Here is a 27,755-nt window from a genome sequence, read left to right as displayed (position 1 = left end):
TGTTGCTTATACAAGGCAATACATTTCTCATCTCCCTGCTTTTAAATTATTTGTCCCCAGTGCCTAAAATGAAATCCTTCTCCTCTTTTAATGGAGTTTCTTCCATGGAAATTTAATGCAACCTGGGGTGACATTTAAGGGAATTTATTGTGAGGAGCTGGTCGAGACTTCTAAGGGCAGCTAGGTGGTACAGTGGATAGAGCATTAGGCCTGGAGTGAGGAAGACTCATCTTGAGTTTAGCTGTGTGACCCTGGGTAAGTCCCTTCACACTGTCTCAGTTTTCTTACTTGTAAAATGAGCCAGAGAAGGAATAGCAAACCACTTCAATTTCTCTGACAAAAAAACACCAAATGGGGTCATGAAGAGTCGGACATGACTGTAAAATGACTCCACAAGACTTTTAAAGGTTATCTGAACCTACTAGAATCCCTATTTGGCTTCAAGATAGAACTAGGTGGTTCAGTGGATAGAGCACTGGTTGTGGAGCCAGGAAGATCTGAGATCGAATGTGGCCTCAGACACTCACTAGCTGTGTGATTCTGGGCAAGTCACTTATCCTCTGTTTACCTGCCATAAAATGGAGATAATAATGGCACTTACCACCCAAGGTAGTTGTGAGGACCAAACGAGATGATTGTAAAGCACAGGGACTGGCACATAGTGCTATGCAAATGTTATCATTAAATTAGCTAATCCAAGACTTAGCATGAGGTCCTCTTTCTGCATACAGTCTTTCCATCTCCACATAGTTTTTGGTACCTTCTCTCTCAAAAATCACTATAAATCTATTTTGTATATATGTATAGATATGTCATTGTATACCATAATAGAATGGAAACTGCTTAGGAAGTAGGAAAAATTAACTTCAGACTTTGTATTCCTAGAACACAGTGCACATAGTTGTTGCTTAATAAATGCTTGATGATCGATTCCTGTCTATCAATGCATAAGCATGCATAGAATATGGCTTGGGTGTCAGGACAATTCATAGTATCATCACAATTGACATCTTCCCTAAGGGAAGAAGAAGGGTCAATGGTAATACTTGCTCTAGGGCATGAGAGTCCCAAATTCTGTAAACCATATGCTGTGATATTATGCATATTTTTCTGGCAATAATTCCCTTGTTTTTATGTTGGCATAGCAATTCTATGTGGTATATATTTTTTCAGGAGAAATTCATTTTGTTTTGTTGAAGTCATATAGATATTGAATTTAGCATGACTTCTAATGAAATAAGGTTTTCTTTCAGAGCATTGGAGTTTACACTTTTGATGGGGCTCATTCTTCCATTATAATGAAAAAATTATTTAGACAATATCTGAGAATAGGGGAGGAAGATAGTTCATAGGGTGACTGTAACCTGGAATTCAGAAAACCAGAATATGTATCATGTCTGTGGGTAATTTAAGAGTAATATGCTCTATAAGTAGTAGGATGAACTAATAAAGCCCTTTATACTTTGTGAATTTTTTTTGTTTTAGGAAGGCTCTATGGACAGTTTGTATGAACCAGTGCCAGAGCAACAAAATAGCAAAGAGGATCCTTCCCCGTCTACTAATACCTATGTGAAAAGCGGAGAGTCAAAAAGATCCTCAATGGTGAGTCAGCCACGACTTACTTCTCCCTGTACATGTGTCCATGATCATGCTTTGAAAGGTAAAATCATTGACTGGAATGAGAGGTCTTGCTATCAAATCTTATCTTTGATATTGAATGGATTTAGAGCAGGAGGAAAATTTCGAGGTAGTTTAGTCCAGTTGCTTGATTTTTGTTTTTTCTGGTGAGTAAATTGGATCCCAGACAGGTAAAGAGGCTTACCTGAGGTAAAAGACAGATTTTAGGTGGAATTCAAACCCATGTTATCTGATTCCAAATTGATCCTTCCTTCCATCACACCATAATTCCTCTAATAGTGATGCATTTGTCAGGGACTTAAATAATTGGTACTGTGAGTTTTCTACTGCCCAGATGACTAAAACTTGGGAAGAGCTTACATTAAACGTGGAACACACAATATGTATACAGATAATTAAATAAATAGAAAGAAAATACAAAGCAAAATGTTTTGGGAGGAGCATTAACAGCTCAAAGGCTCATATAGGAGATGACACTTAAGCAGACATAAGGTGGCATTTTTAACATGGGTTTTTTTTCCCAGCACAGTGTTTGATTACAGCCCTTCAAAGCCAATGAAATACATTCTTGTCTAAAAGGCCATTGAGGGATTTTCCACTATGCCTTATTTTCTCTAGTTGTAATATTCCTTTGTCTGTGTAGGGAAAGACATAAAGACACTTGAACTGGCATCAGGGGACCAGGGTTCATATCCTGAGGCTGAAAAATACTAACTTTTTGACCCTGGAAAAGTCAGTTAATGTTTTTTTTTAATTGTTTCCTTCTGGCCACTTGATGTATTTCCTCCTTTACCTGGTAGTTCTTGAGTTTGGCCACAATATCTCAAGGACTTTTCAATGTGGGATCTCTTTAAGCAGGTGTCCGATGGATTCTCTCAATTTCTATTTTACCCTCAGGTTGTAGTATCTCAGGGCAGTTTTCCTTAATGAGCTCTTGGAGAATGTTGTCCAGGCTCATTTTTTCCATCATGATTTTCTGGTAGGCCTATGATTCTCAGGTTATCTCTACTGGATCTGTTTTCCAGGTCAGTTATTTTTCCATTGAGATATTTTACCTCTTTTTCTAATTTTCCTTTCTTGTTGTTTTGTTTGACTAACTCTTGGTTCCTCATAGAGTTATTTGCTTCAATTTGGTTGATCCTAGTTTTTAGCAAATCATTTTGCTTGGTTATATTTTGGAGCTTCTTTTCCATATCATACACTTTTCTTTTTAAGGAGCTGTTTTCTTCATTATAATGTTTTTCTAATTCTGCAATTTTGATTTTAAGAGACTTATTGATTTTGTCTTCTATCTCTCTTATTTGGTCTTCAAAGTTCCCTTTGAGCTCATCTAGGAGAGCTTTCTGTACTTGGGACCCATTCCCTGTTGATGTTTCAGCTGTGGCTGTGGAGTCCACATTGTCTCCCTCTGAAGTTGGCTCCTCCGTCTGAGGATAGTAGGACTTCACAGTCTTTGTCTTTGTAGTCTGCTTTCTATCCATTTTGAGGCAGAGACCTAGCCATGCCCTTCCTCTAGGGATCCCAAGCCTTTACTGTAGAGGGTTTTGCCCTGGGGCAATAGTTACTATGTTTTCAGGGTGGGGGGGGGGTGGAGCAGGTGAGGTTCACTCTGCTATCCTGGTCTCTGGAGGTCCTGATAGGGGCTTTTTTTTTTTAATTTATGGGCTATGGAGTGGTAGTCCCAGGAGTATTTGCTCTCCGAGACAGGGGCCCTGTATGTGGTTCTTATCTTGCTCTTTCCAGTCCCAGCCCTTTGGTGAAAGACCTGGTAGTGGCCCTTGTGGTTGGTGGGACGACTTGCCCTCCGAGTTGATCAGGCCTCCTCCTGTCCTCATTAATGTTTTTTAGTCTTAAGTTTTCACAACTGTAAAATATGAAGTATTATGGTAGTTATCTGTGTGTATGCAATGCACCTTTGTAACCCAAATCGCATAGCCACCAAAGAACTGTGGGAAGGTCAGATCATTTAGAGAGGTATAAATAGTATCAGATGGCTTTGTGTACATTTAACTTCCTGCTAAACTGTAAGATCCTTCAGCATAGAAACTGTTTGGTTTCATCTGAATAATTTCAATCACCAACAAGCATCTATGTGCCTACTGTGTTCAGAACACTGTGTAAACACTTTATAAATATTTGCTTATATGAATTAAATTAAATTGATTATTGGATATTACTTCTTATATTGTTCTAATCCCATAATGGTCCTCTTTGTAAATAGTCCCATACCCTCAAAGGAAGAGATGGATTTAGAAGTGTCATCAATTGGTCATAATGAGGAAAGCAAACCTTTGTGTCAGTCATGTTACTTACTGTCTCAGAGTAAAAGCCTTATAGAGTTTAAATTAAAGGCACGTGATATTATAAGTGCATGAAAATCATCACATAGTGGGTTATAAAATCCATAAAGGAGCTATAGGGGCGGCTAGGTGAATAGAGCACCGGCCCTGGACACTTAACACTTACTAGATGTGTGACCTTGGGCAAGTCACTTAACCCCAATTGCCCTCCAAAAAGAAAAAAAATAAAGAGTAAGGTGTTATTTATTATTATAGCATAAATAGGGACTCAAAAATGTCTGTTGTTTGGATAAATGAATAGGGGAATGAATAATACAACCAACTAGGTAGCATTTTAAATTGAAAGAACGCTGGACTGGAAGACTGGAGATCTGGGTTCTGGACATGTATTATATATGTATATATTATTATCATTTTATTTATTTATTATGTATTATTATTATATACCATTATATGATATTACTGTGGTTATCACTTTCCCTTTTAAGGCTGTAGTTTTCTTATCTATAAAATGGAGGATTGAAATAGATAACCACTAATGTTACTTCTAACTCTGTGATTCCTTCATTTGGTGAGAATTTCTTAATTTATCTCATATTATTAATCACTAATATAGTAGTTCATGTGTGTCTACATTCTAGGAATATCTTTGCAATATCATATTGGATACAATAATGTTATGGGAAATCAAATGCTATTTTAAAGCAAAAACAAATAAAAGCAAAAGAAATTCAAGTTATTTTAAGACAGCCTATCTTCCACTACATTTTCCCCTTACCAATGACTATTTGTCTTAGTCTCTGGTTGACTTCTCTACACTCATCCTTCCCCTTCTTTTTGAAGTCTCCCGATCTGATTTGTTTATATTCAGGATTCCGATTGAAGGATTCTCACAAGCTATTTCAAAGTCTGAGACTTTTTTTAAACTTGTTTTTGGTTTTTCTTTTTTTTTTCTTTTTCTTTTCTTTGGAGGGGAGAAGGCAGGGAAATTGGGGTTAAGTGACTTGCCCAAGGTCAGATGGCTAGTAAGTGTTTTAAGTGTCTGAGGTCACATTTGAACTCAGGTCCTCCTGACTCCAGGGCCCGTGCTCTATTCACTGAACTACCTAGTTGACCCGACTGAGACTTTTCAATAGCTGAATGATATACTGGCACTATCTTATTCTCTAAGTATGGCTGTTAACAAAGAAGCAAAGGGTTGAAGAAGGACACTTCTTATCAATCTCCCTCAAAATTCCCAATTGAGCTGGATGCTTAGACAAAGAAAAAATACCCATAGGAACATTGTTACCGATAAAGTTTAATAATTTGCATCATCCCAACTTGGAATGGGTTGTTTTAAGTGGTGATGATTTCCACATTACTGGAAGTGTTTAAGCAGAGATTGAGCACTATCTGGGATATGTTATAGATAGGGTCCATGATTAGAGGTTGGGTGAGATGATCACTGAGTTCCTTTCCAACTCTTAGATTCTAAGATTTCCATTAGTCAAACAAGATAAACTGTCAATAACTATACTATTTACCACCTGCTTTGATTTTTAATTTAAAAGAAAATCCGCTTTAGCTCAGAAATGGGAAAAGCTTGTGGGTTTTAAACTTTTAATATTCTAATCTTAATGAAAACTCATCCACATGACAGAGGGGAGGAAAAGAGCCTTGGCATCTGGCAGCTAGAATTTTTTTTCTTTGTGAGATAGGTTTTTTCTTAAATTTCTAATTCTTGGTTCTATTCACTGTAGTCTTTTACAATACTTACTCCATTTAAAGGCATGAAAATACAGGTTTCTTCAAATTGCCTTAATGTACTTTTTCAATAGTATGGACTTCACAAATTGTTTATTATTACATATCACAATATAATAATTTTAAAGCATCCTTAAAGATTTTTCAAAATAATTTTTAGGAAAAAATCAAAGTATCATAGCCATAACATCTGGTCACTATTAAATGCTTGTATTGTTATGTGGTTTTAGCAATAATCAACACAACAACTGGGCCCTAGTCCCTGACATATCAGACTAAATTCCCCATGGGGGTCCCAGTTTATAATAATACTGATGGTTCCTTTTTTAACCCGCCCAGGAGGTAAAAGACACCCAATATAGATATTTTTTATTTAAATTATTTGACATTTTATATATTATAAAATTATTTAAATTTTATTTAATCCAATAACAAAGCTTGCAAAATGGATTTATATCAAATTAATTTCAATATTAGTAAAATTCTCCCCATTTAGAAGGACATCATGCAACTCTAATATGATGCATCTTTACCTAGGAGATCCACATGACTTACGATACTCACCAAGGGATGTCAAGATTTTTTCTTAGTTTATACGGTATCTTGAAGTATAAATCCTTTGATGGTATGATATGTGTAACCCAAGGTTGTCTCTCTAGTGACAAGCTGGATGTCACCATCTGCTTTTCCTGTAGGGGATGGTTGTGTCTTCCTTTGTCTTTCTGTGTATTATATTCTGTATGCTAGTCTTGATACCATTTTAAAGGCTAGGGTTGATTTAGAAATGCTTCTGGAACTGTGTATCACTGCTGCCTCCAATTTTAATGGCCAGATAGGACACTCTGAAGAGAAGATGTCTAAGCAACTAGTGGTTGCTGACTTTCCACTATTTTCAGAGAATGAAATGCCTATTTACTTTCCCTTTCTGTCTAAGAGGGCAAATTTGGATTCCCCAATTCTCCTGTTCTTTAAAATTCACTCATATTTTCTGCTTAATTAGTGTTAATTCTAGCTCAGTAAATATAAGATTAATCATAGTTTTGATCTTCATACTTCATTGTCATGAAAGGAAAGCTAGAGAAAAGTGGGAAATGGGGGGATGATAGCAAAGTATACAGATAAAATTGAAGTAGGACAGAGTACAGATTCTTTGCCTAATTCATTGGATTCTATCTCAACTGGACACCACTGACTTGTATGAATTTTATTGTTTAATTATTTTTCCAATTAAAAATATTTATTTTCTATCTTTTTACTTCTTTCCCATTGTTATATTTGATAAACTTCACCCAAACACAGAGATAAAACCATATGAATCTGGTCCCCTTTTCCCTCCTAGACGAATACCACAAACTTATGTGGCTAAGTGGTCTGGGCTATTTTATCAATCATATAACTTTTCTACATTGCCCCTTTCCATGCATTCCCACAAAGATCCTCCAGCTACTATATGTCTGTGGAATTAATACACTGGAATTTTATCTGATAAGATCTGTGCTAAGTGTTTAGATCAATCTGACACACAGCAGCATGGGGTCTGTGTATATTGTACAACCAAGTCTGATTTAAAAACATATACTGTGATTCCTGACATTATTCTTCATAAGACTACATTAATTAGTCTTCTAATTGGAGCAATTAAGAAAGTCTGAACTTAGACCTCCATATAAATAACATAAAATTAATTAATAGCCTATCCGTTGAAAGAGCAGGATGAATTAACAGAGCAGACTCAGGCATCACACTAGATTTTATATCTCATTTACACCCCTAGACTTCTCCTTTAGCACTTTAATATTTTTATTAGAAAATTTATGAATCTTATAACTAACTTTACTAAGAGCAGTATGTCTATCAATAGGGACAAATAATGAAGAATAAGTGTGCTTTTGTGCGGGGAGAAGCAAGGAGTTTAGATTTTGCAGGTTCTGTCTGAAGGGTATTAGAAATTAGAAATACAAGATTCGAATTTGGTAGACGACTTTCTACTTCTCATTTTAATATCTTCAAGGAGCAGAAATGCTGTACTAGTTTCTTTGATTCCAAGATTTGGTTGAACTTTCATATTTGATATAGATTGAACCTGTGTGCATGGATGGTTGTCAGTGTTAGTACAAAGTGTAAAGGAAATTTTATACAAATAATCTCATTCTATCCCACACTTGAAGTATTTGGAAGACAATTTACACCTAAAAAATACAGCCACATTCTACCAATTTAATATTAATTTTGAGGGAAAATATCTTATTCAATTATTTTCTGACAGTAAGAAAAAACTGCTGAATTGCAGTAAGAGCAAACCAGAAATGTTCAAAATATATAAGAAATTATTTTAGAATTTTTTTTCTAATAGAAATTTTGGAAATAAAAGCTCCATAAGATCTTTAGAGATATTAGAGAAAATTCTTAAAAGTGGTGAGATGTAAATTTTAAAGTTGGAACAAATAATAATCCTTTGGGTTTGATTAAGTCAAGAAATTATATTGTTATGGCAAATATGTATAACTATTTCTTAGATGATATAGAATTGATTATTGTTGCCATTTTTTTGATAGATGAATAGAGAATTTGAGGAGGTGTGGGCCACTGGAAACTAACCTGAATGCTCTGATTTGAAAATTTCTCAATTTTACAGAAAGCACTTGTTTAAAACAAGAGTTAACTGATTCAGAAGTGCCACATTTGGTAGGCCAAATTCACATTTAAGTCTTTTGTATGTGGTTATGAGGTGGAAAAGTTAGAGGCTTTCTTTCTTGGAGGACAGAGACAAAGCTAATGTTGAATGCACTCTGTTCCTCTCCAACAGAAGCTATGATTACTAGGAAGGGACAAGGTCATTCCATGAGGACCATGACTCCAAGTCTTAGGCTCTTAGTGATGGTTTCAGCATGAAGCAATGGAAAGATAATGAATTTAGAATCAGAGTACCTGGATTTATATTTCACTTCTGGTATTATCTCCCTTTGTAACTTTAGACAAGTCCCTTTATCTCTCTGGTTCTCCATTTTCTCATGGGTACAATGAGAGAGTTGAATTGTATGGATATGAATGGCCCTTCAAGTTCTAGGTCTCTAGTCTTCTTTTTGGAGGGCAATTGGGGAATGTGACTTGACCAAGGTTATACGGCTAGTTTTTGTATTAAGTGTCTGAGGCCAGATTTGAACTTAGGTCCTTCTGACTCCAGGGCCAGTGCACCATCTAGCCACCCCACTAGGTCTCTAATCTTATGGAAGGAAGATAGTTTGGGGGAATGGCAGGGTGATGAAGAGCAAGCTATCCTTCTTATGCACATTTCTCTACAAATAGAATCTCCATATATAGTCAGACTCACAAGTAGCCAATCCCCTTAAAATATTTCTTAGACAATATTTTTGAGTTCTACTTCATCCCTACCATTTTACTGATAGTTGCTAGTAGAGAAGATCATAAAATCAAAAACATTATCACTATAACATCACTCTTATGAAATACATATTGAACCTTCACATTATTTTGAAATGGAGGGCTTAGCCCCTAACTGAAATGCCCGGACAAAGACTAAGGTAACCATAGCATTTTTTTAGGACTTCTAAAGTGAGAGAGGGATTAAAGAAGGTCAGGAATGGAAATAGGGAGAATAGAGGTGAGAAGATATAAAAGGTTTTCCCTGAAACTCATAAAGATTTTGAAGATTTGATCTAACATAAATATCTTCACCAAAAGAAAATAAATGCATAGAAGTGTTTCTAGTTTCTAGAAACTAGAAAGTGGATGTGCTGACAGTAACAATTTGAAGCTGAGTAGTATGACTGGCACTGCCACCATTATAGTCTAACATAAAGACTATCTTATGGAAACTTTATTTTCAGCATTTATTTTTGTATCCTGTTTCTGTTTGCTCTTCTCTGGCAGCATTCAGCTGATGGCTCAAACCATTTGTAGCATATTGAAAAGGATATAAAGTATGCAGTAATACAGACTCTGGGCTAATATATTTTCAAAAATGTTTCATGCCTCATTTCTCACATAAATTCTTGGGTTGCATTCAGCCTTCAAAGAGTCATTCATATTCATGATACAAAAGAGAGATAACATTTATTACTTTCAGTGTTGATGATATTAAGCACTGTCAAGCTTCCTCACCAAAGATTGCATCAAACTCCAGTTCCAACCTTTTATAAGGAATAATTGTGAATAGGACTAGAAGAGTTCATTTAAACAAAGGCCAGAAGTGTCTTTTCCTCAATTAATGAATCTCTGAAGTGCCTTTATCTTTCCCTTCACTTTCCTCTTCTCCCTCTCTCCACATGAGGAGTCATACCTTACAAGTAGGTGCTTTATCCAAAGAAATAGGGATTTAATCACTTATTCTTTGCAAGATATGATGGGTCTTGGGGGCTAGATTTTTTCTTTCTCATTTATTTATTTTATCATTTTATTTTCCAAAAACTGTGGCAATAACTCCTTTTTATCATGTAATTTTCATTTATGTTTTATTAAAATACAGCTCTGGTAAACCAGGTTTTGATAAAGCCTATTGCGATTCAAATGGAGCTAATTAACTAAACCTTTAAACTCAAATCATGGTTGCTCTCACTGATTGACCAATAATAGATCCCAGTCCAAGCCTCACTCACTCATTGTTTGGGTTTTGATGGCTCAGAGTGTGTAAATAGTTTTTTGTTCATTTCTGTTCAGACCAGAAACTCTGAGGGACCCCCCTCAACCCCCACTGATTCTTTTGGGAAGTCAAACTAGGCCATCTTTTGCCTCACCTAGCCTTTAATCACTGAATGGATGTTGCCTCAGGCAAATTGAGACCTGGGGAAAACCTTAGCTTAAAAAGGCCAAGGTCCCCCACTGCATGTGAGGCCATTGCCAGTTATCCTGACCTAAGTTTTGCCACTGGACTTCAATGACTCAGGAAGAGAGAGGGAGGATGATGGCTACACAGCTCTGCCTCACTTAAGTAAAATTCACTTGCAAGTTAAGACGTCCCTGTCCTGATGCCATTGGCCCTCTTCAAGAATGAAGGATGAGGAACAACGATCTTGCCCTTCTTTTCACTAATCACCATTTTGAACAGCTACACCTTATCCACAAAACCAGCCTGAGTGTAACGAATGTTTTATTTTCGTCTGATTGTGACTGCAGGACCTGTAACATCTACTTCATAAACAGTAACCAGCAGCATCTATTAGCCAGACTAAATGCCAGATTAGACTGCCAACAGTGAAGACCTTCAGTGCACCTAGCAAGAGAAAGAGTTCCCTTGGGAAGTATGTGTGGCAGAGGAATCAAAGCAGAATGGCCAAAGCAATGACAATTTGATGATGTGAAGTGAGTTTACTTCACCTGGTAGGTGTCAGAGGAGAGAGTGAACAGCAGAAACACTTTCAAAATACACTGAAGTACAACTTCAAATGTACAACAAAGCTTCCAATGACTAGCCAACAATAGCAGCTGACAGAACGACTTAGCAGGTGGTAATCATAAAGGGATTCTGAACAAAAGAGATGAATAGGCATTGAATATGAAAAAGAGGAGTCAAGAGTACCAGGCTCTTCAAGTAAAAGCTGTACTCCAAATGTGTGACGGTTTTAGTGTGTGCTGTACAAATATCAAGAACTCTTTGCCCTGGTATTTGGCCTCCTGCTTTTCAAAGGATTTCCACATCGAGCATCTCATTGTCTCTCTCTATACCAAGCACATGGAATAGGTCAAGAGTGATTGTGATTTCCACTTTACAGGTAAGGTAGCTGAGGCTTAGAGAAGATGAATGATACTCTTGAGTTGATATAGTGAATTTGTGGGCACAGGAACAGTACTGATTCCTAGACAAAGTTTTTTTTTTTTTTTTGGGGGGGGGGGGGGGTGTTTTGTGTTTATTTGTCTTTATTTCACTCATTGTGAACATCTCCAGTGTAGGGTATATGGTAAGGAAGTATTTGTGCCAGGCAAGTCAAACCATCCCTATCACTACCACTACTTTGACCAACCTCTCTCTTTAGAGAGCCCAAGACACACCAAGACCCAAGACCCAAATAAATTTGGTAATATCACTGCTTCTAGCCCAACCCCCTTCATTAACCCCCAACCTTTTCATCATCCTGTAAGGACCATGGGGCATTTCCAAATGAATCACAGATGAAACCTTCTACATGTGTCATCCTTTCCCACTCTTAGAATGTAAGCTTGAGAGTAGAGACTATCTTACTTTTGAGATCCAACTCACCAGTCACATAGTAAATATCAAGTCAGTTAAAAAAAACAAACATTTTAATTCCAAATTCAGTGTTCTTTCCATTAAATCATAGACTGCTTCTTTTATGAAAGCAGGATCATCACATCTATACTTAATTTTCTCCCCTCTCTGTGTACCAGTCATGTAAATGAAGTTGTGATATTCTAAATAGTTTGGATGATGAAAAAAAATTATCATCTTTTATTCATGTGGCAAACAAAATAATCACTTTTTAGTTGAAGAAAAATTCGTTCTCCTTGGTGGTGGTGGTGGTATCAAATCATTTCATTTTATAGATAGAAAATCAAAAGAGTTAGAGGATTACCCCAAACCATCACAAAGGAACTAGAGATCTTAATACATGGAGGTAAATTTGACCTTATGGCTCCAAGATTACACAGAATTAAAGTCATATACCTGGAATACACCAATGGAATTACATAATATTTTACTCAAAAGAAAAAATATACTTTTAAAGTAATGGAGAATTAGTAGTATGTAATTAATCTTGAACCCATTTTCTCTTAATAAATGGAGGAAACCAGCTTTACAAAATGTTTTTTTAGTTTCTGTCTTTATAAAATTTCTTTATAACTACATGGTTTGCAATGAGGCAGAAATTTCTCTCTATATCCTCCATCTCTCTATTTTTCATAGATTTTTTTATAGTGCTTCACAGATCATAGATAAAGCATATACATTTCCCTTACTTCATAGGGAAAGATGCTTTATATCTGGCTATTTCTTTTAATTGACAACATAAATTGCTTTTCTCAAGACCCTTTTTGGGTTCTTACCTGCCTCTCAAAGCTCTAGGAATAGTATCTGTGGTTTTGTAAAAGATGCATTCAAAATAGGAGCTATATTTTTAAACATTGAATCTTACTTCAAGGCCATAATCAACTTGAGCATATTTCTAGCAAAATGATAATTATGAATATAATAACAGCCAGAAATTTTCCAGGAAAAGTGCCATAAAGGCTACCAGATAAGAAAAGGAGATAGGTCTATTATGTAACAAGAGTGAGGTATAAAATGAATGGACAGATTACATGCTCTTTTGTTATCTAGAGGCCTATAAAGTGATGTCAGACTCAAATAGAAACAGATCTCTGGGTGGCAGGGGGAGGAGCCAAGATTGTGCTGTAGAAGCAGAAAAACTCTGTCTGCTCCCCCCATAACCACTTCAAATACCTATAAAAATGACTCTAAACAAACTTTAGAGCTACAGAACCCACAAAGTGGCAGAGAGAAACAAGCCTTTTGCTGAAGGCAGCCCAGCAGGAGATCAGGAAGGGTTCATCTCAGCACATTGGAAGCAGAGCCTAGCCCCATGTGAGTCTGCAGTTTTAGTTTCAGGGTGTCCCTGACCCTGGAGCAGACTTCAGGAGAGTGGGTCACCAGCAGCTATGGCAGGTTCCAGAATTATCAACCCATAAATGCCAAAGACAAAGTGAGAGGTCAGTGTGGACTTTGGGAACAGGGAGTCCAGTAGTGTGGTCCGGTCTCTGCCCCCAGAGGGAGAAGCAGCTAAGGTGCAGTGGCTGCTGCCACATGCTGCTTCAGAGCTCCTGGCCTGCAGATTGTAGGGGGACCAAGAGACCAGTCTGAGAGGCAATCACTCTTGCTTTAACCTCCTCAGATCTGGATTGCAGTCTGGGGTAGAAGTCCTGTGGTGTGTGACCAAGTATCAGAGCCAGTGGAGACTCCAGAAAGGGCACCCAACGAATAGCTCCCACAGCTGCGAAAACTGAAGTGATTTGGGACAAAGTTCTCCTCCCTAGAAGCAGAGTTCTATTATAGCAAAAAGCTCAAAAGTCAAGTAATTGAGTGGCAACATGAGCAAGCAAAGGAAGCAAAGAAAGCACAGCAATATGACTTTAGATTCCTATTTTGGGAACAAAAAGGATCAAAGCATAAAACAGGAAGAAGACAACAAAGTCAGAACTCCTTGACCAAATGCTTCCAAGAAAAATATGAAGTGGTTACAGGCCATGGAGGAGCTTAAGAAGGATTTTGAAAACAAAATAACAGAAGTGGAGGAAAAATTGGGAATAGAAATGAGAATGATGCAAGAAAATCAAGAAAAGAGAGTCAACAACTTAACTGAAGAAAATAACACCTTAAAAAATAGGCTAACTCAAATTGCAAAAGAGGCTTAAAAAGCCAATGAGGAGAAGAATGCCTTAAAAAGCCAAATTTATCAGATGGAAAAAGAATCCCAAAAGCTCACTGAAGAGAATCATACATTCAGAATTAGATTGGAGCAAATAGAAGCTAGTGATTATATGAGAAATTAAAATACTATTAAACAGATCTAAGCAAATGAAAAAAAATAGAAGGCAATGTGAAATATCTCATTGGAAAAATCACTGACCTGGAAAATAGATCCAGGAGAGATAATTTAAAAATTATCAAACTACCTGAAAGCCATGATTAAAAAAATAAAAAGAAATCATCCTTCAAGAAATTCTCAAGGAAAATTGCCCTGATGCTTTAGAACTAGAGGGCAAAATAGAAGTTGAAACAATCCACCAAACACCTCTTGAAAAAGATTCCAAAAAGAAAACTTCTAGCGATATTATAGCCAGATTCCAGAGTTCCCAGATCAAGGAGAAAATATTACAAGCAGTCAAGAAGGAGCAATTTGAATATTGTGGAAAGACAATCAAGATAGCACAGCATCTGGCAGATTCTACACTGAGGTATTTAAAGGCTTGAAATATGATATTATGCAGGTAAAAGGAGCTGGGATTAAAACCAAGTATCACCTACCCAGCAAAACTGAGTATCATGTTTCAGGGGAAAATATAGTCATTCAGTGGAATAGAGGACTTTCAAGCATTCTTGATGAAAAAAACAGAGTTGAATAGAAAATTTAACATTCAGATACAAGAAGCAAGAGAAGCAGGAGAAGGTAAACAGGGGAAAGAAATCATAAGGAACTTATCAAAGTTGAACTATTTACATTCCTACATGGAAAAATGATAATTTTGACTTATGAAACTTTTCTCAGTGTGAGAAGAGTTGAAGGGAATATAAATGTATATATATATATGAGCAAATGGGCATACAAATACATATATGAGTGTGTATATATATGTGTACAGGTATACATAGACAGAGGGTACAAGACTAATTGAATAGAAAGGGATGATACTTAAAAGGTGAAATTGAGAAGTGAGAGAGGAATATACAGAGAGGAGATGGGGAGAGATGGAATGGGGTAAATTATCTCATATCGAAGAGGCAAGGAAAAACTGTTAAAATGGAGGGGAAGAACAGAAAGGCAATAGGGAATGGGGTCAACCTTACTCTCATTGAATTTGACTTAGGGAGGGAATGACATACACACTAAATAGGATATATCACCACCCTACAGGAAAGTAGGGGGGAAGGGTATGAGAGGGCGGTTAATGGAGGGGAGGACAGCTTTGGGGGGGGCAAGGAAGTTAGAAGCACACACTTTCGAAAAGGGACAGGGTCAAAGTAGAGAATAGAACAAGTGGGGATAGGGACAGGATGGAGGGAAATATAGTCAGTTTTTCACAATATATCCACTCTGGAAATGTTTTGCATAGCTACACATGTACATCCTATATTGAATTGCCTGTCTTCCCAATAAGAGTGAGTGACAAGGGAGGAAGGGAAAGAATCTGGAATTCAAAGTTTTAAAATCATATGTTTAAAGTTAAAAAAAGTTATTACTTTAATTTTTTCCATGCAACTGGGAAATAAGATATACAGGCACTGGGGTATAGAGACCCATCTTGCCCTACTGGAAAGTCAGAGGTGAGGTGGCGGAAGATATAGTAAAGAGCAGATTGGGGGAGGGGGTATACAGTGGAATCACTGTTTGGGGGTAGTGGGTAGCGGAAAGGCGGGGAGAAAATTTCTAACTCAAAATCTTGTGGAAATAAATGATGTCAACTAAAAGTAAACATAAAATGTCATTTAAAAAGAAACAGATCTTCATTATCCCTATATATTGATTTAGAAAAGCACAAATTAGCATTCTTTATTGTGCATGTTATATTTGTTTATTAAACATTTTCCAATTACATTTTAGTTTGATTTCTCAGCATTCAGGAGTGTTGTGCGCCTTGAGTTTGTTGTCTCTGGTCTAGACAAAGACTTCAAATGCATTAGCTTAACTTCCTATGGAAGATTTATGGGAGGACAGAAAAGAATCTGATAAAATGAGAAGCTCTGAATTGGTGGCAATCTGTACCTTTAAAGGGTGTAGCCAAATTCATGAGTTCATTGTTATCTTAAAATAGCAAAGAAGTTTTGAGTGTTATAGTGTTATAGAAAAAGAAATAATTTTATCTTAAATTAAGAATCTTTTTGATTTGTGCATTTCTAATGAGTTCAATTTCAGAATTATCACCATTAAAAAAATAAGACTTTAATACTCTTTTTTTCCACTCCTCATCAAAACATTATGGAATTTTATGAATAAGATATTGGTTCTGCTTGAAAAGAGTTTTTTCTAAAATTAGTCATCTTCCTCTAATTGAAGATAGTCCTTTAATGATTTTGGACGCAAACAGAAGCTGTGTGAAGGCAGGGGTCTTATCAGTTCCCTTCTTTTTCTTCATGAGGACCCCTAAATAGGGTTCAGGTTGTTTCCTAACTTCTGTTGGAAAGTTTATGTATTGCCTAAGAAGGAGAAAAATCAGACACAAATTTATTCAATAATAAGATTTATAGTGGTCCAGCCAATAGTCAAAACTGAACGTTCTAGTTTTATTTGCTGTCCTGGATGACAGTTTCTGGAAAAATATGAACTTAGTTACGTAACTTCATTCCATGTTTCTCTCTCTGAACTGTTATCCAAATCTTCAGACTATGGCACTCATTACTTTGTACAAAGAATGTCTCTTTATTTGAGTTAAAGAAATGTTCAAGGCAAGCACATTCTCCAAAGTCACTTTCCAGAGATGATTAATAGGTTATTAACATAGAGGATCCTGTAATAGTCTTCTTCTCTTTTGTCTATATGGACTGAGAACTGCAATAACTATAGTAAATTAAGGGACTGTTGCCCTTTTCACATCTCTCATGTGGTCCTTGAAAAAAATCACTATTGTTTATATTCTTTTGGTTTTTCATTTTTCTTTAGCTTTCAGTAACTAAATAACTCTCACTCTGAGAAGCTGTAGCAGAGTTCACATCCTAGTAAAACCTTCTTGGCACATGGGCTAAACCAGTTTGAGGGCAATCCATAGACCTCAAACCTGTGGGTGAGTTAGGAGAATGTCTACACCAAGGATGTGAAGACTTTTCCCAGACAAATGGGTGGATTAGAACAATTTGTTTGTAGCCAAGGTAAGTCACCCTGTAATGTCACTTGCTGGTCCTCTTTGAAAACAAAGTACAAACAACTATGAGAGAAACCCAACAAAACCAATAACTTCCCCAAACAAGAGATATAATCAATTGTCCTAACAGTATCTATATATTTATTACTGCCACTGACTCACCATCTTGCCCATTCCCCCATCTTTCGCTGACCAGTATAAATACTCATTTAAAACAAATAAGGTGTTAGGCAAAATTAATCAGCACATTGGTACATCACTTCTGTTCCAAGGAGTAGAAGGTACATTTCATCTTCAGTTTTTTTTGAATGAAAAATTGGTTGCTGTTTTTATAAAATTTCTCTAGTCTTTTGGAGATTTGGGGAGGAGGATACTATTTTTATTGCAGTTATTGTATAAGCTGTTTTCTTTATTTTAATTTCATTCTGAATCAGTTCATCAGTGTTTCCATGCTGATTTAAATCCTTGATAGCACTCATTTCATAAGTAGGAGTCCATATGCAGGAATCTGAATTTCTATTATGTGGAGCTTGGTTTTCTTTTAAAGTACATGCTCTTCAATCTGTTTTTTCTCTCTCTTTTTTTTCAGAATTCTGCCCCTAAACACCCTTTTCAGACCACCTTTCCATCAGAAAGAAAAGCAAAAGAAAACACTTGTAATAAATATTTATAGTCAAGCAAAACAAATTCCCACTTTATTCAGGTCCAAATATGCATGTACCATTCTGAATCTTGAGTATATGATTTCTCGATTAGGAGGATAATTGTGTTCTTTATCATTGGTTCTCTGGTCATTGGTACTTATGGTCATTGTATGGATCAAAGTTCTCAAGTTTTTCAAAGCTATTTTTCTTTATGTTTTCTTATTGTATAATTTGTTGTCTTGATTCTTATTAATTCATTCTACATGAGTTCATATAAGTTTTTCTATGATTCTTTGAAAGTATTGCTTTCATCATTTCTTAAAGCACAATAACATTTCATTATATTCATATAGTGTAATTTGTTATATTTACTTATTGATGAATACTTTCTTAAATTCTGGTTCTTTGCTATTACAAAAACAAATACCATGAATATTTTTATGTATTGGTATTTTTCTTGTTTTGAGTTTTTTGGCATACATATGTATGTATGTATAGCTATCTATCTTAATATATAGGCCTAATACTGGTGTTGCTGCATTAAAGAATATGCTATTTAGTGATTTTGTGCCATAGTTCCATACCTTTAAGAATGACTATATTAATTCACAGTTTCACCAATATTGCATTTATGTGCCTCTTTCGCTCCTATGTTTGTCATATGCCTTTTTGTCATCTTTACCTTTCTGATAGGTGTGAGATGAAAACTCAGAACACCTTTCATTTTCATGCCCTTAATGATCAGTGATTTGGGGCATATTAATATGGTTATTGATAATTTTTGTGTCTTCCCTTAAAATTTGCATGTTCATAGCTTTTAAGAATTTATTAATTAGGCAATACTTCTTATTCTTATAAGTTTTTATGTGTTTCTTATATATCTCAGAAATAAAACCTTTATCAGGAAATATTGCTGGAAAAAACATCCCAGATTAATTGTTTTTCCTTCTAATTTTAATTGTTTTGCTCTTTTGGTGAAAATCTTTTAAAATTTTTATAAAATCAAAATTAACAATTTTATCTTTTGTGATCTTTTCAGTATCTCTTGATTCATGGTGAACTATCTTCTTATGCAAAGATCTGAAGGATAATATTTTCCTAGCTACTCCAATGTATGTATGATGTGGTACATTTGTATTTAAGTCATGCAGCAATTTGTAGCTTATTTTCTTAAATGTTGGGAGAAGGTGATATATTCCTAATTTGATAAATAACTAATATACCAGACTGCTTCCTGGCTTTTCCAGCAGTTTTTGTCAAACAGTGATTCTTTACCTCAGCAGCTGGGGTTTGAGGTTTTATTAGACAATGTTTCTATAAACAAGGTTTGTTTACCTTGGTACATTCTGAAAGTAGTCTGTTATTGACCTCTCTGTTTCTTAACAAGCATTAAATAGTTGGTATGTCTACTTCTTAAAGATTGGCTAACATAACAAAACATGAAAATTATAAATGTTCAAGAAGATTTTGGAAAACTGGAACACTGATGAATTGTTGGTGGAATTGTGAACTGATCTAACCATTCTGGAGAGCAATTTGGAACTATGCAGAAAGGGCTATAAACTTTTATATACCTTTTGATCCAGCAATACCACTTCTAGGTCGGTATCCCAAAGATATCTTAAAAAAGGGAAACGGATCCACGTGTATAGAAATATTTGTGGCAGTTTTTTTGTGTGTGTGGTGACAAAGAATTGAAAAGTGAGGGGATGCCCATCAATTGGGGAATGGCTGAACAAGTTGTTGTATATGAAATATAATGGAATACTATTGTTCTGTAAGAAATGATGAGCAAGCATATGTCAGAAAAACCTGAAAAGACTTTTATGAACTGATGCTGTCTAAACTGAGCAGAACCAAGACAACATTGAAATCAGTAACAACAACATTGTTAGACCTTGATAGACCGAGCCCTTCTCAGCAATGCAATGATCTAAGTTAATTTCAAAAGAGTCATGATGGAAAATGCTACCCACATCCCAAGAAAGAACTAGCTAGTCTGAATGCAGATTGAAGCATACTATTTTCTCTTTTTTTCCTTTCTTATGATTTTCCCCTTTTGTTCTAATTCTTGCACAGCATGACTAATTTAGAAATATGTTTAATATGATTATACAGGTATAGCCTTAAAAAAACATCTTGATTTTTTTTGTTCCTTCAGATGAATTTTGTTATTATTTTTAACTCCATAATCTTTTAGTGATTTGATTCATATGACACCAAAAAGTAATGTATTATCATTTTTGTCATATTAGCCTAGCCTACCTAATTTTTCCATTTATTTAGTTCACCATTTTTGAAGAGTAATTTGTAAATATATTCCTGTGGATTCTGTGAGAGATATACTATCAAATGTTTTATATATTCTGTAGTTATTTTTTTGTGAAATTTCTCTATCTCTATTTTTTCAGTTTTGTTAAAAAGATATGGTTAGGGGCGGCCAGGTGGCCCAATGAGTAAGAGCACCGGCTCCAGTGTCGGGATGACCTGGGATCGAATCTGGGCTCAGATACTCAGCACTACACCCAGAAACAACTGGCCGTGTAAACCTGAGCAAGTTACTTAACCCCGATTGCTTTAAAAAAAAAAGATATGGTTGTTGCTTGCTTATGTGGATTTATTTTATATTGTACAACTCTATTGAAGTTTTTATTTTAATTAATTTTTAGTTGACTCTGTAGGATTTGCTAATTGTACCATCATGTCATCTATAAAAAGTGACAATTGTTTCCTTTTTTGCCTATAATTTTTCCCTCAAATTTTTATTGATATAGGTATGATTTCTAACAATATCCTAATAGTCCACATGGATATTTAGAGTGCAGATGTCTTTAAATTTATGCATCTCACATTCTTTCGAGCTAGTGTAATTCTGCTTCACTTATAGAGCACAGTGTCTTCTTTGATGTGAGAATGGCATGTGGTCCTTTGCTAGTATCTCCCCTGTCACATAATGGATTCTGAAGTTCATCAGAGAGAACTTGAGAGTATCCTCATATCACTTCTTCTGACCTCCATGTGAGCACTTGCTCTGTTCGTTGTCCATAAAATATATATTATTTTATACCAATGTATATATTTAGCATTCGAACAATGTGACTAGCACATTGGGGGTTGTACTCTCTGCAGTAGAGTTTGAATGATTGGCAGTTTTGCTTGAGAAAAGACCTTAGTGTACCTTATCTTTCCAGGTTATCTTTAGAATCTTTCTAAGGCAATTCAGATGGAAGTGATTAAGTTTGCTGGCATGTCACTGATATGCTGTCCAGGTTTTACAGGAATACAACAATGAAGTCAGCAAAACAGTTCTGTAGACCTTCAGTTTGGTAGACAATCTACTTCTTTTCCACACTTTCCTTTGGAACCTCCCAAATAATGGGTTCGCTCTGGCAATGCAATCCATAGCATTTAAAATGTTTCCATTTGCTATAATGGATGGTTCCATATATGGATGATGTGGTGCTGGCTGTGCCCCTGTGCTCTCTTGCTGTTAATTGTTAGGCCAAAATTAGCAAAAGCAGCAGAGAATTGATTCAGACTTTGCTGTGTTTCATCCTCAGAGGGTGCACTGAGTGCATAATCATCTATGAACAAAAAGCACCAACTCTCCTTCCCCTTTAGTCTTGGGGTCTAAGGTGTGTTCAGGGAAGACTAATACCTCTGATGTGAGACCTTTTCAGGGCTGCTTTCCACCTGATTCAGTCAACACTCAGCCATGACTTACAGGAATGATAACAAACATTCTAACTTTACCCCTAATCTTATTGTAAATGTAATCATTAGCTTTCCACTGTATGTATAACATTGTTTGATATGCATCACTTGTTATATTGAATAATTCATTCTTTCTCATGATTTCTTGTGTTTTTTTTAAATAGAATGAATGTTTAAATATATCCAAAGTTTTCTCTGCAGCTTTTAATGTAACCATATCATTATTGTTAATATTATCATTAATAATAATAAAAGTTTATTTATTGCTTTCCTAATTTTTTTAATAAACTCCACATTCCTTTTTGATATTTTGCTACAGTTTATTTTGCTAATATTTTATTTGAAATTTTTGTGTCAATATTCATCAGAGACATTGGCCCACAGTTTTCTTTTTCTGTTTTACCTAACCCTGGTTTGGGAAGCAAGAAAATGTTCATATCAGAAAAGAAATTTGCTAGTATCCCTTTGGTTCTTATTTTTTGCAAGCAGCTTATGTAATATTGGAATTGTTTTTTTGACTATTCATTATAATTAACTTTTAAATACATCCTACCCTGGGTTCTTTTTATGGAGGAAGATCTCTTTTTTTTTTACTTTAGAATTTCTATATTGATATTTAAAAGTTTTTATTTTGCACTGGTTGACATACTATTTCTTTTGTAGTTTCATGCTCAATTAATTGATCTATTTTTTCTTTATTGATGAAATTGTTTAGAGAGCTAAACTTTCTCCTAAGGGCTGCTCAAGTGTTTATTTGCTTTGGTTTCTATTTTTTAAAGTGAAATTACCATTTATATTGAGAGAATTGATCTGGAGTTTACTGTCGTATATGGTGTTAGATATTGTTCTAAACTTAATTTCTTCTAGACTGCTTTTTAGTTTCCCAGCAGTTGTGATATTGAGTAACATTTAGTGCATAAGCCATTGCTCATAAAACAGAATTAGAAGGGATAGTGGAGATTATTTAGACAAACTTTTCAATTTATAGATGAGGAAACTAAGACCCAGAGGGGTCACATAGGCAGGAAATATACTCAAGAATTCTGACTTCACATCCAATGATCTTTTCACTATGCTTGTGTTACAAATTTGCAGATATTAGTAATTAGTATAATACCTCTGCACCATGTACTACTAAATATCTTGTTTTAATTCCCTGCAAAATAAGGTATCATTACATTCACTGCCCCCCACATCATAGCAAAATATTAATATGAATTCCAGTAATATTATTTTTTGTGAAATCTTTTCTCCAAAGCAAACCAAGTTCTTTTTCATATAGGAGAAAGAAGATTGTTTTGGATGCTAGCATTTCAGATGATCAATTAAGCTTTGCTTATTGGACTGTCTGACTAGATATCTTTCAAAAGGACTTGGATCAATGAAAAATAGTTTTATATTTTGCTAATTAGTATAATTATTTGCAGGTAGTATAACTATAATCAAAGTAGTTTCAGATCACTGGATTTCAAACTACAAGGTTACCTTAGAGATTATTTGGTCCCACAACTTAATTTTACATATGAGGAAACTGAGGCCCATATTGATGAAGTTACTTGCTCCAAATCACAGAGGTAATCAGCAACATAACCCAGAATAAGACCCAATTCCTCTGGCTTCCCTCTTTCAACTATCCCACATTGATGCATATTTGTGCTTCTGGTTTAAATATTAAGGAAGAAATATACTTTTAATATAATTAACTAAAAATAAGAAAAATACAAATTAAAACAATTCTGACTTTTTATCTCACATACTGGTGAAGAAAGAAAAACCAGGAATAGATAATCTTGGCAAAAATATGGGGAGACAGGCACTCTAATGCACTGTTGACAGATCTATTAGTTTGTAGTCATTAGATGAAAAAAGTCACTGATTGTACCCTCTGAACCATAGATCCCACTATTTAGCATGTATATTTCAAATAAAAGTTGACAACAAACTGTTTTTAATGCACTAGGAAAATGTCTTTTTCATTTTAGAGTGATTTATAATTATGACTATCACACCAACCCTCAGATGGGTCTCTATTAGCCACAATGTAGTGACTCAAGCTGTAGGGCCCAGGAAAATGTCTGACTACAATAGGGCTCTTAAAGTATCCTGCTCTGTCCTTATTTAAAAAAATAAGTCCTTAAGAGGAAAATACCTTATAAAGAAAATGTAAAACCATGATCATAGAATCATAAATTGAGAGTTGGAAGGGAATCTAGAGGCTGTCTAGTCCAACCTCCTCATTTGACAAATTAAAAAACATAGAACTTTTCAAAAGAGTCTAAGAAGTTTGCCTAAGACCATGTAAGAGTATGTAGCAGAACTAGATTTGAACACAATTCCCCTAACTACTTTTCCCCATTGTACCAGAGAATTGTATCCAATTAGAAAAAATGAATGGGAGATAATTCTGCATCTTCCAGGTTAGCTATAGTTATCTAAAAGAAAAATAACATATTCTTTCATAATATTGGAACAACTAGGCATAATGGATCGAGAGCTGGCCTTTGGAGTCAGGAAAACCTAATTCAAGTTCTTACCCTCTTAATGGACTAGGCAAATTTCTGTCTATAAGTTACAGAAAAGGTGTCAAACTTGTTTTGATTGGGGGGGATTTTCCCATCTGGGAGATCTCTAGGCAATGATAGATCCTAGTCTATTTCTTTGATACCATCATTATTTTTTCCCCTGAAATATCCAAGGGAGACTTGAAGCTCTTGTACTCACTGAGATCAAAACAAAAACAACTTGTGCTGGACTACTTTTTATTTTGTTTCTTGTTTGTTTTGTTTTATGTTTCCTATATGGAAATGTGGTAGACTGGACATTTTTATACTTATACAAGCCAGAGGCATAACTAAGATAAGACAAATGAAGTATTACCCTAGAGTCAAAATGCAAGGGGGGGGGTTATAGCACTTGTATTTCTTTACTTGTGGTGAAACAACTGAATTCAATATGATTGCCTAAAGTAATTAAAACTGGGGGCTATCAAATGACAGTTATTTCATTGGCAGACTGCTACATTCTAGTAAGGTATCCTTCTCTTCCTCTTATGATATTATGCTTCAATATGGCCTGGAGTCTGTGTCTACTGTTTTCCCTTCTTATCTAACATGGTGTAAAGCCAAGCACAAGCAGCTTTCCAGAGGACTGCTGCTGTGAACAGTTTTAAGGTTCTGATCACACAGTATAGTGAATTCTCTATTTATTCAGCAGTAAACTAAAGCAAAACATTCACAGAAACCAAAGTACAGCATTCAGAATGTTATAACATAACAGCTTATCACTAAAGTAACCACAAAATTTTCACCAAAGTAGCCACATAGTTTTGTTGTGTTTTTTTGTTGGTTTTTTTTTGTTGCCTTTTGGAGGGCAATTGGGGTTAAGTAACTTGCCCAAGGTTACACAGCTAGTTTTTTTGTGTGTGTATTAAGTGTCTGAGGCTGGAACCAAACTCCAGTCCTCCCGACTCCAGGGCCAGGGCTTTACTCACTGTGCCACCTAGTTGCCCCCTGTGGCCACATATTTTTAAACAAACGATACCATGCAGTAAGTCCTTAACTCAATAATCCTTACGGAGCAACCTTAAGGGACACAAAGTACAAAGGTCAAAATTCTCCACCCTAGGTCACATTGTCTTAATCTCTCAGTCAAAAAGTCTTATTTCTTCTTGATTGGAAATTAGTTTCCAATCATCCTTAATTCAATCATCCTTAAGAGGTACAAGGTACAGAGTACAAAGTTCTCCCACCTCTAAGCTACAGTAAATCATGATCTTCTCAGTCACCATCAAGTACCCAAGAAGAGGTATTTTCATCTTGACTCCAGGCTGGCTCTCAGATCCCATGGTTACTCTTCCATGATCCTAGCTCTTGCCTGAATTTACCCAACTGTTACCTGGATTCAAAGGTAGGCAGCTCTCATCTCCTTGTCCAGTTCCATATTGAAGTTCACAGTGTCCAGTCCACCTCAAGTCCTTTGCAGTTTCTGTTTTGGGGAAGACAAAGCTTAATAGAGCCACAATAACATTCATTTACATTGCTGGCACCATCATCCATTCATCTGCCTGTGAAATCAACACAGACCCTACAACAATGTCTGAGAACTAAACACACATCATCAGTATGGTCCCAGGACCTCTGAAACCCTCTGTAAGCAGACAACAAGAAAATCCTCTTTCAGGGCTTCCAGTAATGTCCCAGAGCTTCTGTACAAAGTGTCACAAACAAAAAATCAACACAGAACAGAGAGAGTTCTGGCCTCCACTCTTGTTCCCCTTCTCAGTTCTGCTCTTTCCCAGCTTGGACTTCTCCTTATAGATGGTCCTTAGCTCCTCCCTGTTCTGCCCACCTCTTATGTCCTTCCTGTTTCTGTCTTTGGCAAGTCCCTCCCACTGTGGGTTTCACAAGTCCTGTTTCTTAACAAAGACTTGATATAATCATGGGCAAGGTTCAATTGAAAGAAGGTGCAAAGTACTTGTCTGCTTGCAATACACAGTCTTATTATTTTGATATTAGAGAGTTGTTTTTTTTTTTTCTGCTACTTGTCTTAGGCCCATTTTCATAAACTTTTCCCTGGTCATGAAAAATACCAGTTGAGACTTTTTTTTTTCAGGAGGCTATGATTCTTTATACCTTAGTAGAAGGTCTTTATAGATTTCCTAAAGGAATCTGCTTTTCTGATATAACTTTTGAGACATCACCATATCACAATGAAAAAATCAGAGTAAGATTTCAGTGAAGAAACATTTTTGTATTTAGAATAAAATTTCAATTTTTTTTCTGGAATAGTTATTTATCAGATTTACCAGTTTCCCAAAATACAAAAGAATGATAAAGAATATGTTAATTTGGTACCTGTCTTTTACTAGTATTCTAGGTCTCTACAAAGAATTTATTCCCTGACTCATGACAGCAGTTAACATCAACTTCCTGCCCCTCTCCAACTATTACTCCTATATCCCTTGCTTCTTTCTGGTGAGATAATTAGCATTTTAAAATATCCTAACATTCTTAGTGCAGTTTTAAGCTACTAAAACTTAAAACTTTTTAAAAAATTAAGCCATTAAAAGCTTAAAATCAAAGCTATTAAAGCTAAAAACTCCATGAAGACTTTTGATGGGCGTGGAGCCAAGATGGAAGTATAAAGACTCAGATTCACCCGAGCTCTACCAAATTTTCCTCCAAACATCTTTAAACTGACACCTCAAAATGAATTCTGGAGCATTAGAACCAACGAAAGGCTGGGGTGAAACAATTTTCCAGCCTGGGACAACTTAAAAGGTTATCAGCAAAGGTCTGTCTCATTTGGGTAGGAGCAGAGCACAGTCCAAGGGGGGGCATACTCTGGCAAGCTAGAGCAGGTCTTAGGGGCAATGGAATTGGCAGTATCATATCCTGGAGCTCTCAGCCCATGATGGTAAAGGTGTGGACAACTGGTCAGGGGAGATAACAGGAGACTTTGCTGGTATGGAGTGCTGGACTTTCTTGCATTGCAGACTGCAGTCACAGGGCAAGAAGAAACAATAGCACATTAGAGTGTGTAGCTGCAAGGGATCAGGGACCCTGGTCATAGTTACTGGGCAGAAAAGTGTTCTTGTAATCACTCAAAGAGCAGAGCACAAGCCAAGAGAGAATTAATCACACCTCTCCTCAGATCATACCACCTTGGAAGAACTAAAAATTTACAGATCCCCAGAACTAGTTCTGAAAATAGCAGCACAAAAACCCCAAAAGCTTGGGACAATGTCTCCTCCACTCCAGGAACAGAGTCCAACTTTAAAGTTAAAAGTTAAAAAATAGACTGGTAAAATGATTAAACAAAAACAAAAAAAACTGTCCATAGAAAGATAACATGGTGACAGGGAAGATCAAAACACAAGCTCAGAAGAAAGCAAAAGTCAAAATATCTGAAGCATCAAGTAAAATATCAATTCATCTCAGGTCCCCAAAAATCTTACTAAGAAGAGCTCATAAAGGAGTTTAAAAAATCAAATCAGAGATGCTGAATAAAAATTGGGAAAAGAAATGAGAGTAATACGTGAAAAACATTTTTTAAAAAGAGTCAAGAGTTTTGTAAAGGAGGCACAAAAAACACTGAAGAAAATAAAACCATAAAAAACAGAATACACCAAATAGTAAAAGGAGGCACAAAATCTACTGAAGAGAAG

At 35.8% G+C, this 27,755-nt stretch overlaps 1 protein-coding gene across 1 annotated transcript in view; it reads left to right on the top strand.

The window, feature by feature from the left end:
* The first annotated feature begins 964 nt into the window (after window positions 1-964).
* LOC138149812 (uncharacterized) overlaps window positions 965-27,755 on the top strand; it is a 44,309-nt gene continuing 17,518 nt past the window's right edge. Inside the window, exons 1-2 of the mRNA XM_069073062.1 lie at window positions 965-1,039; window positions 1,486-1,602. Coding sequence (XP_068929163.1) covers window positions 965-1,039; window positions 1,486-1,602 — 192 coding nt within the window. The remainder of the gene's footprint in view (window positions 1,040-1,485; window positions 1,603-27,755) is intronic.

The sequence above is a fragment of the Petaurus breviceps genome, unplaced genomic scaffold, assembly GCF_028583685.1.
Source record: "Petaurus breviceps papuanus isolate PSGF00001 unplaced genomic scaffold, PetGlider_PUasm1.0 90849, whole genome shotgun sequence".
NCBI lineage: Eukaryota > Metazoa > Chordata > Mammalia > Diprotodontia > Petauridae > Petaurus > Petaurus breviceps.
This window is presented reverse-complemented; position numbering and strand designations above follow the sequence as displayed.